The 14,728-nt window shown below is 36.3% G+C and overlaps 2 protein-coding genes across 2 annotated transcripts; both read right to left on the reverse strand.

The window, feature by feature from the left end:
• Positions 1-221: 221 nt before the first annotated feature.
• Positions 222-9,373, reverse strand: pip4p1a (phosphatidylinositol-4,5-bisphosphate 4-phosphatase 1a). The gene is made up of 7 exons (XM_065262082.2): positions 9,242-9,373; positions 5,868-6,055; positions 4,572-4,678; positions 4,306-4,411; positions 4,094-4,146; positions 3,822-3,912; positions 222-1,264 (listed from the first exon to the last, which is right to left on the reverse strand). The coding sequence occupies exons 1-7, from the start codon at positions 9,357-9,359 to the stop codon at positions 1,121-1,123; spliced, it is 807 nt and encodes a 268-aa protein (XP_065118154.1). The 5' UTR covers positions 9,360-9,373; the 3' UTR covers positions 222-1,120.
• Positions 9,374-9,777: 404 nt separating this feature from the next.
• dnaaf6 (dynein axonemal assembly factor 6) lies at positions 9,778-13,404 on the reverse strand. The gene is made up of 6 exons (XM_065262083.2): positions 12,960-13,404; positions 12,808-12,883; positions 12,281-12,386; positions 12,044-12,140; positions 10,204-10,289; positions 9,778-10,112 (listed from the first exon to the last, which is right to left on the reverse strand). The coding sequence occupies exons 1-6, from the start codon at positions 13,041-13,043 to the stop codon at positions 9,983-9,985; spliced, it is 579 nt and encodes a 192-aa protein (XP_065118155.1). The 5' UTR covers positions 13,044-13,404; the 3' UTR covers positions 9,778-9,982.
• Positions 13,405-14,728: the final 1,324 nt, after the last annotated feature.

The raw sequence follows: 14,728 nt of genomic DNA on the forward strand, positions 1-14,728 counted from the left end.
TCAGAGAGAAATTGAAGTCCAGAATCCAAAGCTATCAGCTGATTAATCTCATTAAGATAATTTAATCAAAGTTATACATCGTCAACCTCACAGATCTTGAAAAATTATGATTTTTTTCCGCACAAACACGAGCTGGGTGTTACATGACCCCTTTGCTAAAATAAAACACCTCAAACACCTCTGACCTTTAATGCTTGTTTTTCTACTCTCCGAAGGTGCAATTCATTGATGTCGATTTTATTCTGGTCATTATTATCAGCAATTGTGATCAGCGATTATTCAGTAGTGATTTTTCAAATTAAATAAAAACATAGAAAGGAATCACAGCATGTTAGGGCTACAGTGCAACGTTCAGTCATTCATGAAATAAACAACACATATTTACAAACAAAATTCACAATCATAAAAAAATACTGTTTTCAACCTTCACAACTAAAGACAAAGGGGAGAAGAGTGTGTGTGTGTGCGTTTGAGCATATGTACACTTTAGATTCGAGTTGATGAAAATCCAGTTACATGAATGTCTTATAAATCTGTAGACCCACTTTATAGAGAAAGTATGAACATCCCTGCAGGATGTGACGGTATGAAATATTGTGCATGAAGTTTTGAAATGGCGACCTCTAGTGGAGCTCAACCTGTACTGATTCATTAGGAAACTACAAACCTGTTCATATCGTGTGTGAGGCTCAAGCAACTTTTCAATGTTTCAATATCCGAGAGCATTTGTGTCCTGTGTCAGTGTGTGCACATGTTTGTATTGTAGTGTGGTTAATTTAAGACGTGTGTGTGTGTGCATGTGCATGCGTGTCGTATTTGGAATCATCTGTGTAATGTAACAGCACATTTGCATGTAACCATGAGCAACAAGTCAGTTCATATTCACGGATGACAAGACATCCAGAGAAAACCAGAATAAAAGTAACTTTAAAACGCCATCTTCTTTGTCAGAGTAGCTTTTAACCACTTGTTTCTCGATTTGACTTTTACTCTTCATTACTGCATTCACAATCAAAGAGTTGATTCTCTCCTGCTCTCTCTCTTTCTCGTGTCCTGTGGCCTTTATTTTACCCACCACCCCTCTTCTCTCCTCCGCCAGCCTTTCTTGTCTCTGCTCTCTCTATGTGAGGTTGTGGAGAGGTTGGCTGACCCGCATGCAGCTCCAGTAAAGCGCCCTGGCCAGCGTCAACACCACCAGTAACAAGGCTGCCGCCCAGGAGGCGTAAATTCCTCCGTACACACGTGCCTGGGACCACGTCCCTGCCTACAAACACACAGAGAAATATAGAGTTGTGTTTTTGATGAAACTTTTTTGACGTTCTGTGTTTAAATCTGAAACTATTGCCTCTCTACCGCCACCTCTGTTTGAAACATGCAATCGCTGAGTACTAAACATACTTTACATAATGTCGTCAAACTGAACATTTCAAAACTATTAATCGTTATTATAAGCTTGTCTTTGTAAATAAGGGAAATGTAAGAAGAAAATTATTAACTTTTTTATATATTTGCACTGATTTTATTTTAATTTAAATTAGTGATGCACCGATGTATCGGCCGCCGATATTTATCGGCCGATTTTTGATGAATTTGAAACCATCGGCATATCAGCAGTAGCACGAGAAAGGCCGATACCGATTGTTTATTAATTAACTGCATAAAGAAATCCATTATATGTAAAAAAAAAATGAGTTAATGTTGTTAATAAAATAAATGCTGAATAGCAAAAACCACCTTTGAAGGTTGTCATGTTGTCTTCTTATATTTGTTTTAGCTTAATTTGTGCCTCTCTTATTATGTTGGTAAGTTGAATGTTAATTAGATCCAATCCATGTTCAGTAAAAATTATTTGATGCAGAAATAAACTAGCTTATAGACCAACTGTATAGTATTGTATACAAGTGTTTAATATCGGCATCGGTATCGGCCAGAAGTTGTCTGTTTAAATCGGTATCGGTATCGGCCTAAAAATATCCTATCGGTGCATCCCTAATTTAAATCAAAGAAGTTAAAGTCGCCATGAAACGGAAGTATAAATTGCCTAATTTTCCGCGTGGTGACGTGTATCCAAGTAAAACCGGCCTCTGAAATGAAATAAGGCAGGGATTTGAATTTGTCCATCGAGATCGTGTTGCTAATTGCTAATCGCAGCGATATTCTCCCGGACCCCGCCCATCTGCCATACATTATGACCGGAAGTAAAGAGAGATCGTTTTTAGGAGGGGAGGAGATTTGCATTTTTGATTAAAGATTATGAGGGCACATGAATTTTTAAAAATTAATGAAGCTCACAGATAAATCATTTGTAAAAAATACCACAATATTACAAAACAAATTACAGTTTTTTATTTTACTTTCATTGGGACTTTAAAGTTTGTTGAAGGGCTGCATAACAACTAATTGCAAATAATCGCTTGCAGAATAAAAGTTTTAGTTTATATCATATATGTGCGTGTACTGTGTATAATAATTGTGTGTATATAAACACACATAGGCTGTATAATATTTTTTAAAAATATGTGCATATATTAAGTAAGTGCTGGGCAAAGATTAATCGTGATTAATCGCATACAAAATAAAAGTGATTTTTTTGCATAATATATGAGTGTGTGCTGTGTGTTATTATTATGTATATATAAATATACACACATTTATGTATGTATTTAAGAAACATTTACATGTGTGTATATATATTTATTTATATTTTTATATATTCTATATTATATAAACAAAAAATGGATATATAAATGAAATGTTATGAAATGTATATGTCTGTATTTAACTATACATAATTATTACACACAGCACAGACACATATATTATGCAAAAATGCAATTTTATTTTGTATAATCACGATTAATCTTTGCATAGCACTAATATTTATCTATCATATACATTTTTAAAAATATTTTTTAAATATATACTTGCATGTGTGTATATTTATTTATATATACATAATTATTATACACAATACACATATATATATATATATATACATATATATATATATATATATATATACACACATATATATATTATATATATATATATATATATATATATATATATATATATATATATATGATGTAAACAAAAACTTTTATTCTGCAATCAATTAGTTGCAATTAGTTGTTATGCAGCCCTATTTAACAATATCAATAAAAACCCTTAACAAAAAGAAATTGACAGACATTTGTTATTAATTTAATTATTTTAATTAACCAAAATTAATAAACAAGTTCAGGGGTTTTTAACTTTTATGTGAGCTGAGCCACCCTGATGTAAATTATTTACTTGGTGTACCCCCAGAGTTTTTAAGTAAATATTTCAATAATTTTATAGCACATTTACATTTTATGTTTAACTTCACAAAACATTTCTTTTTCATCCGTTTTGAAGTTTTTATCAGTATTATTTTAAATAGTTAATGTTGTTATGACCTTCGTCTTGTATTTTTCTTTTATTTTGTACATAAAACATAAAAATCTTTTTGCATGTGTGCTCCGTTTTCTGATATATTGTAGTGTTGTGAAATAGTTGTGTCATGCAGATTAAACAAATAAAGTATATCATTTTGTTAGTAAGTGTTGAATTTTTTATTTTAAAATTATGTATTTACATTTTATGATTTAATTTTAACTGATTGGTTTTTTTTCATCAACTCACAAACACCCCGCAATTTCCCTGCGTTTCCCAGATTAGAAAACCCTGCGCTGCTTCTTATCTATGTGACTTTTATTTTGAAAAAAACAAACAAAGGTGAAAAATTAAAAATACATTTGCTTAGTTTTTTTTAAATACACTACAAAGTGCAAACTTACGATCAGTCCAGCGGCTGAAATGCTAAACAGCAAGCACAGCAGGTAACACCACAGACTCCGCCTCCTGGGGTATCTTTGGCCAATCGAAGATCTGGTAATGAAAAATATGGGGAAGAGACTTGTAAAGGGAACAGAAACTTAATATTCAAGGATAAAGGAACTGAATATGCAAAACCACTTAAAGGTTAAATATGTCATTCCAGTTTCTAAACGCGGCCCTTATGTAAATTTGGGTTGTTAACTTGAAAAGTGTACAGCTGTGAAATACTCACACTTTTCTGCAATGAGGGCATCGTGCCAATGTCTTATCGGTAAACTCTGTCCACTGAAATTTTGAGAAAACATGAGAGCAGCTCGTGTGAGACAACAACATAAATAAAAACAAGTATAGAGAGTAATCTAATATTTAACTCTACAGTGAACCTAAGCCTAAGTGATGTCACCAGCGTAACACACTTTTTGCAAGTAAAATGTGTGTGTTTACCAAGAAAGTGTTGTTGCAATGTCCGCATGAAACTCTAGCACCAGTCGGCTGTGGATCTGGACTGGCTGGGCCGGGGTGGACGGGCCCCAAATTTATAATCCTCTTACTGTTTGATAGAAACGGACACAAAGATCATGCAAAGAAATTCAGATAAGCAATTGTGTAATCAAACAATGTAAATGCTGTAATACAAAACAAGCTTTTGATTATATAATTCGCTTAAATTTTTTGCATCCCATTTTTTATCTAATTCGGTCTTCTCTCACCAGTAGGGACGTGGGCAGGCGATCCTTTGGGATGTGACCTTGCAGATGAGAAGACAGTTACAAGGGCAACGCACATATTTCTTCCCTGCAGGTGCATTCTTTATAGGCTGGAAAAAATGAAGGGGAAAAAGAAAGAAATTGAAAAAAGAGAGAGAGAAGAGAAACAAAGAATTAGCTAAACTTTGGTTTCTCAAAGTTCATGTGCTCACAGGATAACAGAAAGTTGTGTTCAACATAAAGGAACAGTTCAATATTCTGTCATTAAATTTATTTTATTTAAATTAAAATTCTTCCATAAAATAAAAGAGATACAATCACTTTACAATTTTTTTTTTGTAAACTATACCTTTCAATCTAATAATAAAGTTTCTTTTATACATAAAACAGATTCTTAAAGCAGGTTTGATCAAACTGAATGTGTTACAGGTAGGCCAATAAACCCATTTTGAATTGATTTGAGAGAATCACACCAAATACTAAACTATTGCAAGACACAGTGAAAACTTTTCATGCGTTTACATGCAAATCAATAAACCGGCTGTGCAGAAAACTGTGTTTACATGGGATTTGGAGATTTTTCAGGTTTCTCGCAGGCAGTGATGTCACCGCCTACATACTAGTCGTTTAAAAAGCAGACGGGAAATCTGTCTTACTGTTGTATCTCCTCTCATGTCTGCTGAACCTTCATATGTACATGAGCTTTCATTTTCTCGACCATAGACTTTTATTCGTTACTTTGGGCTTACATGCACATATGAAAAAACAGCAAAGACTGTGCATGTAAATGCACTCATTGTCTTAAGAAATCTGAAGACTGCAAGTCGATATGCTGATGTCCCCTAGAACAGTGTTTCCAAATCCTGATCCTTTCGACCTCGAAAGTTTTAGATGTCTCATTTAACATGCCTGATTTAATTTATCAGCTTGTTAGGGAGACATGTTTACAATTTTGGAAGCAGGCTGATAAGTTGAATCAGGTGTTTTAAATAAGGAGACATCTAAAACTTTTTGGGAGGGGGTATGGTCCTCCAGGACCAGGATTGGGAAGCACTGTCCTAGAAGATCCTGTCGGTGAAAACCCACCTGAAATCAATTTTGTGATTTAATGGTTAAAAATGTAAAGAGGATTCTGTACAAATATAACCTTGATTTTTTTTTTATTGACTGAGTAAGGTCATGTCAAAGATTGAACTGAATGTGAAAGCAATAATTGAAATAAAACTTGTGCTCCTAATCTTAAAGTTAGATTATACAAATGTTGGGCAAGGATTTTACACATGCTCCATCTAAACTCACTGTTGCTTCGTTGCAGACTCCACACTTGACCACATGCTGATGGATTTTGCCCTCAACGCTGATGAGCGACTGGCAGACCCTACAGCTGATGACCGGGGCACTGCCACTCTCTGGAGATGTCAGAGGGGAATACGGTGGAGGGTTCTCACCCAGCAACACAGGGGGTTGAGTCGGAAATGGTGGAAAACCTGAAAGGACATACACAACCACCCAAAGTCACCATTAACTTTTTTTAAGTGCATGCTCAAAAGTGTCGCTAAAGCTCTTCTTGAGGTTGAGGAGTGAGGTTACTTTTACTGCACAGCTGACTAGCCGGCCTCCGTTACAGAAACTTCATAAAACAATTAGGGAACCTGAACTGCCAGAATGCATTGCTTTTTATGTTTTGCGCCAGACGTGCAAAAACACTTTTATAATCATAATATTTTAGAGATTGGCCAATAAATCGGCCAATGATGCTTGCTATGCTTCTCAATGATTTATGTTGGAATGCCACTTCATCCAAAAGCCAGAGGGCACTCTCGTGCATAAACTCTATATGGGCCGCAGAAGAACCATTTACACACATAGCTCCAGAAAATGCATATGTATGTACACTAGAAGTTGCCTTGGCGTTGGCAGTTAATTGGACCGAATGCCGCCATCTTGAAACAGGGAAGCCCTGCATCAGCATCATTGTAGGCAATGGTGTAACGGAAATAAAATCACAATAAATCGCATTAATGCAATTTCTAGGTTTTCTTTTGGTTCGTTCCAACAGTCATGTATTTAGCATTGAGTCCAGAAAAAATTAAAACATTAAAAATATTTTACCTTGTCTTTGTTGAATAATGGTAGTCCACCCGCATTCACGAACATACAAAAAGTGCTAGACATGCTTAACATCTCAGACTCATAGAAATTCCTCTTTTAGAAATGTCAGCCAGAAACATCCCCAATCTGAAAAACTGATGCTTATGACATCACAGGCATCTCCCTGCCCCTCCACTTTAAAATAATTGCCTACATTTTTTAAGTGGCAGCAAAGTCAGTCAATCGGTAATGAGATTGCAAGTTAAGCCAGTAGGGGGAGCCAAATAGGTGCAAAACCACTTGTTTAAAATCCCCCAATAGAGCTATCTGAGAGAGGTTTTTAGGAAGCTTCTAAGGCATTACAGACCCAAACAAAAACATTTTTGTCTACATGTCACATCACAGAACAAGGATAAATACCTCGTTCAATCATTCTATTTCACCTTTAAGTTTTGATATTTAAAAAAATCTACTTTTTCTAACTATAATGCATAGTGCTAGTAGGCCTAACATCAATATGCAGCACAAAAGTTCGGCATCGTCCATGAATTCGAAGTACAGGCGGAGATAGCATCTTTACCTAGCTACTCCCTATGACAAGACCCCTGTTCCAAGATGGCGGCGGTTTTGACGCATGCTTAGAACCCCAAGGCGATATCTAGTGTATATATCTATGCAGAAAATGGCTTAAGCATATATTTATATTGCTGTTTTTTTTATGTATTTTTATGATTATAAAGAATTTGTATAATGATTATGTTTGGAGACGAGTGTTGCTTTATAAATGCATGTTATAAACAATTCAAACTACTTTCTACTGATCAAAATCTGTAGTACATGAAAAAGCTGTGCATTATATCTGCTGTGCGATTCAGAATCATTATTGGCCAGGTATTATTAGTTGTGTATCGGCATTTATTGTCGCATCCCTATAATATTTAATAGAAAACAATGCAATGTACAATGTACTCTTAATATAACAATAAATAGGCTATATATGCCTATTTACACAAGACATCAGACTAAGAAAATAGTCTGTTTGATGACCGACTTTTGACTCCTTTTTTGCTTTCCTGGGTCATCATCAGATCCCCTCGATTCTAACAACGGTAATTTCTGCTTTCTCCTTCTCAATGGTAATACTTCCTGGATTTGTTTTGTGACGGTCCAGTAAAATACGATGAAATGCTGCTTGAAATCCTTTTCATTTATTATTTGGCTGGTGCTTGGTGACATTTGACAGCAATACTCCATTCCTGATTTTACTGTTGTTTGCACTATTGCGTGGCAGCATTTTAAGTTATATTAAATTATCTTTATTTGATAAACATGGGGGGATACATTTTGTCCCCACCGGAGATCAAAAATAATTCATCAGGGATATAAAGACCAGAGGGGGGCTAATCCCCCCGGCAAAATGCACCCTGGATATAGGCTTCAACAAAGTTTCTCTCAAACACTGAAATTTGCACTTTGTGGAGGTGAAACAGTCATGTGTTATAGGCCATTAGGATTAACAAGAAAATCAGATTTGGTCTCAAGATCGGCTAAAAGAAGCTTTATAAGGAGACTGAAGAAATGCATGTGGTTAGTAAAGTGTGCGAGTTAAGCCAAAGTTGTGAGGGCCAAATCTCCTCACCAACATAGTGAGAAGTATCATAAGAACCAAATATTGTGCACATATTTTGCAATCTAATATAAAACAGACATAACTATTATAATAAAACAAACATTACTGTGTGGGTGCATATATATAGCTTTCGTTATGCATGTGGAGGCCAAAGTCATTTTGTGAAGCCGTTTATAACTATTCCCTATCAATATGAAGCGTTTTATTTTTTTAATGGTTAAAAACTGTTATCATAAAACACCGTCGGCAAGCACCTCATCCAAACACCACCAATAACACGCCCTTCGGTAACTTTCAATTGACCGCGCCCCCTCTGTGCAATGATTGGCTGCTTTCTCCTCATCCAATCATTTTGGGCTTTCTGATTGGCCTAAATGTTTGTCTGTCACGCACATTGGGGTGTAGCGGATATGGCAGATTACAGTGTGTAATACCCAAATACTCTTGTTTACCGGTAAATGTGGACAAAATCTAAACAATGAACGCTTTTGTGGCACCATACTCACATGCCTTTAATTTGAAAATAATACCCTACTATTTAGCATCAGCAATAGACAAGAATAACACAAAAGGGTTACGAAAATCGAACAATTAAGTCAGCCGTAATGTTCATTCACTAGCGGTTTGATCTGCTGGTATTTGATGAATGACAAAAAAAGCAATGATAAAGATTAAATACGTAGTTATATCATGACGATGTGGATATATCACTGGAAGAACTGCATTATCTTGCACGCATCAGCTTCATTGAACGCGCGCCCACGCGCACGCTTCATCTGCCTCCCCGCTGTTCTCCACAAGAAAATCATCAGTTCGGCTCATTAAAACCGGCGTGCAAAACCAAACAAATCGCCATTAACCATACAGCGCCTGTGTGATGCTGTAATGGATACACAGTTGTGCGCGTGTGTGCGAGCGGGCCCGTGACAGCGCAGAAACGCTCGGTACTCACTCTGCGGTTTGTTCGGCGCGCCGTGCGGAGTCGCTCCAGGAGACAGTCCGCCGTTACCGGTGCCGAGAGCTCCATCACCGAGATCCGAAAGCAATGGGGACCGCTCGCCGTCCGCCATACCGTGAGCGACGCGAAAAGAGGGGGAGCGGCGAGGGTGGAACGGGGAACGCGTATTGTTGTGCTACTGGAGAGCGTGCGTGGTGCTGGCCTGCGTCACTACGCTACGTCCGCTGCTGTGGCAACGCGTGTGCGCATCCGTGCGCCCGGGGGATGTATTGCATGATACCCCTGAGCGATCGTGCATGAAAGGAAATCCCTTGTTGTTTATTTTGTTACATGACTCATTTTAAAGCCACTAAATATACCAGAGATTTGCATTCTCAAAGACGCATGCATGCAGAAATAAGCTTTATTTTACAGCAGATGGGGAAGAAATATAACAATGTGTTTTACAGCTTCAAAATTAAAAACATTTTAACAAAACATTTATTTTCCAATTCACAGCATACATTTTTTATTGTTTATGCTGATTATCACAAGATCAGTTTTGTAATACTACTGCATAACAGGACACTTCTCATCCAGGTACATTTCTTTATCTAATACTGTTGTTTAGCTGTAAAATGTATAGATAATTTATTTCATTGTCCTCAGCTACAACAATTTATGATTAATCAAGGACCATAGGCTGTTGAAACTTGTTGCTCATTGTTTAGTCTCTTTATTCTCTCTTTTTCACTCTCAGGCAAGGTTGATACTGTCCATTGGTCTATTCATAGGCAGTGTGATCTCCAGTTCTTCTCGCTCTGTAATAAATCTGGCATTCCCCTCATGTTTGTGTACTGGATGAGGCAGGTGAAGGCCTAACTTACTACCGACACAAACACAAAGATGTAAAATTATTTATAATATATAGGCTCTAGTAAGTACTACATGAAAATTGGGTGTTGATGTATACTTACTACTTTGGAGTTCTGAGGTCAAGAAATGTCTCCTTCACATCCAAAAACAAATCTGAAGCTTTTGTACCTGGCAGTTTAACTTTCACCTGTGTGTTAAAGAGAGAGACTGTGAGATTATGTGAAGATGTTATAGATAACTTTTGAAATGCAACAGCTTAAAGGAAAACAACACCGTTTTTTAATATTTTACTATGTTCTTACCTCAACTTAGATGAATTAATACATACCTACCTTTTTTCAATGCGTGCACTTAATCTTTGTACAGCACGTCATGAATGTGTTAGCATTTAGCCTAGCCCCATTCATTCCTTGGGATCCAAACGGGGATGAATTTAGAAGCCACCAAACACTTCCATGTTTTCCCTATTTAAAGACTGTTATTGAGTAGTTATACGACGAGTTTGTATAGTGGTACAAAATAAAACATGAAGTTCTTTTTAAGCGGATAAGAAATGAGAACTTATTGTATGGCGGAGGAGCACATAGTTTGCATCACTTCGACCTAGACGCACAGTAACATCATCATTCCAGACTACTCCCCCTCTCGCTCAAACTTCCGAAGTCGGGAGTGATGATGTTACTGCGCCAGAGGTCAAAGTGCTGAAAACTAAGTGCTCTTCTGCCATACAATATAGTTCTCATTTTTTAACTTCTTAAAAAATCGCCACATTTTATTTTGTGCCACCATACTTACTTGTGTAACTACTCATTAACAGTCTTTAAATAGGGAAAACATGGAAGTCTTTGGTGGCTTCTAAATTCCCCCCTGTTTGGATCCTAAGGATTGAATGGGGCTAGGCTAAATGCTAACACATGTATGCCGCGCTGTACAAAGATTAAGTTAAACGCATTGACAAAGGAAGTTGAGGTAAGAACATAGTAAAATATTGAAAAACGGTGGTGTTTTCCTTTAAGCCCTTTTTTTACACAGAGATTACAGAAAATACAAGGAAATTAGTTTTATTTTTGCCAATAATTTTCCGGAATCTGTGCGTACATTATGCAAATACCGAAAAAATCCTGTAAAGACACGTGACTTGTCTTTTTTCCACAGCGTCTAAAGTTTGCTAATTATCTGTGATTTCTCTCTCGAGAAACCAATCGTATGGATTTTAGTTTATGACAAGATCATAAAGAGCGCGTGTTGCGCTGTTCTGTCATGCTGGTGAATGATCTCAGCTTCAGCGCGGATACTGGACGAGCTCCCTGATCTCTGCCTCAGTCCAGTTTGCCGACATTTCTCGTCGTAAATGTTGATCTGCGTTTAAACATCTCTGTTTGAAAGAGCTGACTCATAACTTCTGGTTGCGATGACATGCACGTCATCACTATAGCATGCCCCTTACAGCATTGTTTCTGCGTCTTGTTCACACACAATGCTTTCCCTGAATGTTAGGGGAATGTTACTAATGTTACTTCTTTACAAGAGCGATCCCAGAACAATTACGGGACTCGTTTGTGATCACACAGAAGCTCTCTGCCAATTTTATGGAAATTTTTTGAGACCAAAGTGCTGTGTGAATGGGGTGTTAGTGTTTGGAGGACTGGTCCACTATAGAGCCCAGCTGGTCCACTAGATTTTATGCCATAGATCTTGACTCTGAGTTTATGGTGCCTGTTTCCCAAAAACTTAAAGGAAAATATTTTAATGTATTTTAATGTATTTTTCTTAGTCCATATTTAGGCCTCCTTAAGTTTCTTCAAATGGTTCTGCTATTGTGACAGCTGAGGAACCCAAAGTGATGCCTAAAATATCTTATGGCAATCTAACTGTAATGTAAGAAAGCTGTAATGTTATGTGGATATGGTATTTATTTGGGTCTGAATTGTGTGTGAGTACCAGCATGCTTTCACAGCACATGGATGAGGGGTCCTTTCTGCTCAAGCCAAGAAACAAATCTTCAGTTCCAACAGACTGCTTCAGGATAATCTCATACCTAAAAACGCAAACACACACTGAATGACCCACGACATAGATATAAACTCATATGTGATTTGTGAAGAGATTATGAACTCATATGTGATTCTGTGATTTGTGTAAATGTTGTGATTCTGATATGCATTTATTTTCTCTTACTCAGGTTGTGGTCTTGGATCTGTGAGGTCATCAAAGTGTGACCCCTCTGTCACTTCTTCATCATCCCAGATATTTTTGTTGTTCTTCTTCACATAGGCAGTACTACCTGATGAGATAAGAGTATGTAAGTATGTAACAATAAAAAGTGTCAGTCGTTAACATAATCTACTTTTAGTCTCTTTAAAAGGAAACACAGAATATACAGAGAACCCTCAGGGTTATTATATTATTCTTTTTTAATTATATTTACCTCAAAGTTTGTCATTTAAATTATGCTTACTCTATTACTAACTTAGATCTCATTCAATAACAGTAAAGTCCCATAACAATAAGGCATGATAAAAAGTTAACATGAACTAATAATGAGCAATATATTTTATTAATGTTATTTAAAACAAATACAACTATTTTGTGTATTAACAATTATTATTGTTAATTCATTGTGCAGACCAATAGTAAAATATTTTAAGGTATACCATGGTATTATGTTGGTATTATTTAGTTTTTAGTATTATTTTATCTAATACCTTGTTTGTTGTCTGTTGAATGTAGAGCCGGTGTGCCAATGTGACCCGGTCCCATTTTCTCCAAAGGCTTTACTTTCTACAAAACAACGCAATACAGTTACAGGTATGTAAAAACAACATGCACGAGTAAAACGTGTTTATAAAGCGCGTACCTGCAGATCTTCCTCATCTTCATGTGGTGGACTGAGTAAAGCTGAAAGAGCGCGGAGATCCTGCACGGACGCGAGACCCTCCATCTCTGCTAGTCAACAAGTTAAGTATTTACAAAGTTTTAAGAGCACTTTCTTTGTAAGTTTTTGGCTTATTCAAAACGTCGCCGCGCTGCTCCGTGGCCTCGTTTGTTGTTGCCATGGAGAGGCTAAGCAGCAACCGTTGCTAACCGGGAAAAACCCTAAAAAAATAAATAAACTACAAATCTGACACAAACTGTGTTTTTATATAAAAGGTATTTATGAAAAAACAGGTTTCGACTAAAATATTTATATAGCTTGTAAACATTCAATGTTAACGTTATGTAGGCTATTGTAAAGATCATTTTTATTTAATCCACGCGAACTACTCAAGAGCTTTAGTTCTGAATTGCTTTCAATATTTGTTTAAACGTAATTATTAATTAATTTATTTATTTTGAGCCTTGAACACAAATTGGCTAAAGTACGTTTTTTCCAAAATTTATTTTGCAGTAACACGTCTCCCACAGCAGATGGCAGCATTCTCCACTAGTGGACTGTATAAAAATGTGACTGTAAAGTACCTGTAGCCTACTCTTGTGTAAAAAAAGAAAGAAAAAATCAATGGGGAAAGTCCAACTAGCCACCTGTCTCTATCCAGTAGAGGTCAGAGATAATGTCTTTGCCAACAGGATTGTACAAACCAAAATTAAAATTTTTTTTTTACTGTTGTGAGGTTCAACAGTTGTATGTTCCTTTATAGCTTAGTGGTAGAGCATTGCATAACAGCGCAAAATGTCATGGGTTCAAACCCAGGGAACACACATACTGATAAAAAATGTATAGCTTGTAATGCACCGTAAGTTGCTTTGTAAAAAAAAACGTCTGCCAAATGCATAAATGTAATGTAAATGTTCACATCCAATAACCTTCAGAGGTGCACAGATTGTGTGCAAATAGGCTTTTGAAAATATATAAAACACAAAAATTTACTTGCGAGGACAATTGTAAAAAATTTAAGTACAGAAGTACCATTGCTTTCACAAGAGGTCCTTTGTAATATAGCTTTTCAGATGTATGTGTGTTGTGTGGTTGTACGTGCAAAAAGCAGGTTTACTGTGTCATTACACAGCGGTGTTAGAGCCTATAGCAGTATTGGGGGGAGGGGTATTTTATTCATCTCTCTCTCTCTCTCTCTCTCTCTCTCTCTCTCTCTCTCTCTCTCTCTCTCTCTCTCTCTCTCTCTCTCTCTCTCTCTCTCTCTGATTCATTTCTCAAAATATCTTCCTTAGTGTTCATCAGAACAAAGAAATCAACATGATATCACAGAAAGTCGTGTAATTGTCACAAACAATTTGATTAATTTATTTATACATTTTATGTATTGTTTTCTCTGTTTTCCCCCTATTTTTAAATCATTGTCGCTTGGGTTGGGGTTAGATTTGGGGTTTGGGTTAGGATGTACTTTTATGTATTGGTTTCTACATGTTTTTCTTCCGCTTTTAAAACTATTCTCGCCTGGAGTTGGGGTTAGAGTTGGGGTTTGGGTTAGGATGTCTAAAAATTATTGCTGGGCAAAGATTAATTGCGATTAATCGCATACAAAATAAAAGTTAATTTTTGCATAATATATGTGTGTGCTGTGTGTAATTATTATGTATATTTAAACACACACATACATGTATACATTTCAGAAATGTTTTATTTACATATATAAAAAAAGACCATTACATGTAATTTCATTACAATGA

Source organism: Paramisgurnus dabryanus, chromosome 6 (genome assembly GCF_030506205.2).
Source record: "Paramisgurnus dabryanus chromosome 6, PD_genome_1.1, whole genome shotgun sequence".
In the NCBI taxonomy this organism is placed as follows: domain Eukaryota; kingdom Metazoa; phylum Chordata; class Actinopteri; order Cypriniformes; family Cobitidae; genus Paramisgurnus; species Paramisgurnus dabryanus.

Bases quoted from the DNA above. Each gene is read 5' to 3' on its own strand.
- dnaaf6 (XM_065262083.2), bottom strand. From the start codon at position 13,043: ATGGAGGGTCTCGCGTCCGTGCAGGATCTCCGCGCTCTTTCAGCTTTA. The intron at 12,884-12,959 runs GTACGCGCTTTA...GTTGTTTTGTAG, and splicing joins AAGATGAGGAAGATCTGCAG to AAAGTAAAGCCTTTGGAGAA. The intron at 12,141-12,280 runs GTAAGAGAAAAT...TTGCGTTTTTAG, and splicing joins GATCCAAGACCACAACCTGA to GTATGAGATTATCCTGAAGC.
- pip4p1a (XM_065262082.2), bottom strand. From the start codon at position 9,359: ATGGCGGACGGCGAGCGGTCCCCATTGCTTTCGGATCTCGGTGATGGA. The intron at 6,056-9,241 runs GTGAGTACCGAG...ATGTCCTTTCAG, and splicing joins CGCGCCGAACAAACCGCAGA to GTTTTCCACCATTTCCGACT. The intron at 1,265-3,821 runs GTAAGTTTGCAC...GTGTGTTTGTAG, and splicing joins TTTCAGCCGCTGGACTGATC to GCAGGGACGTGGTCCCAGGC.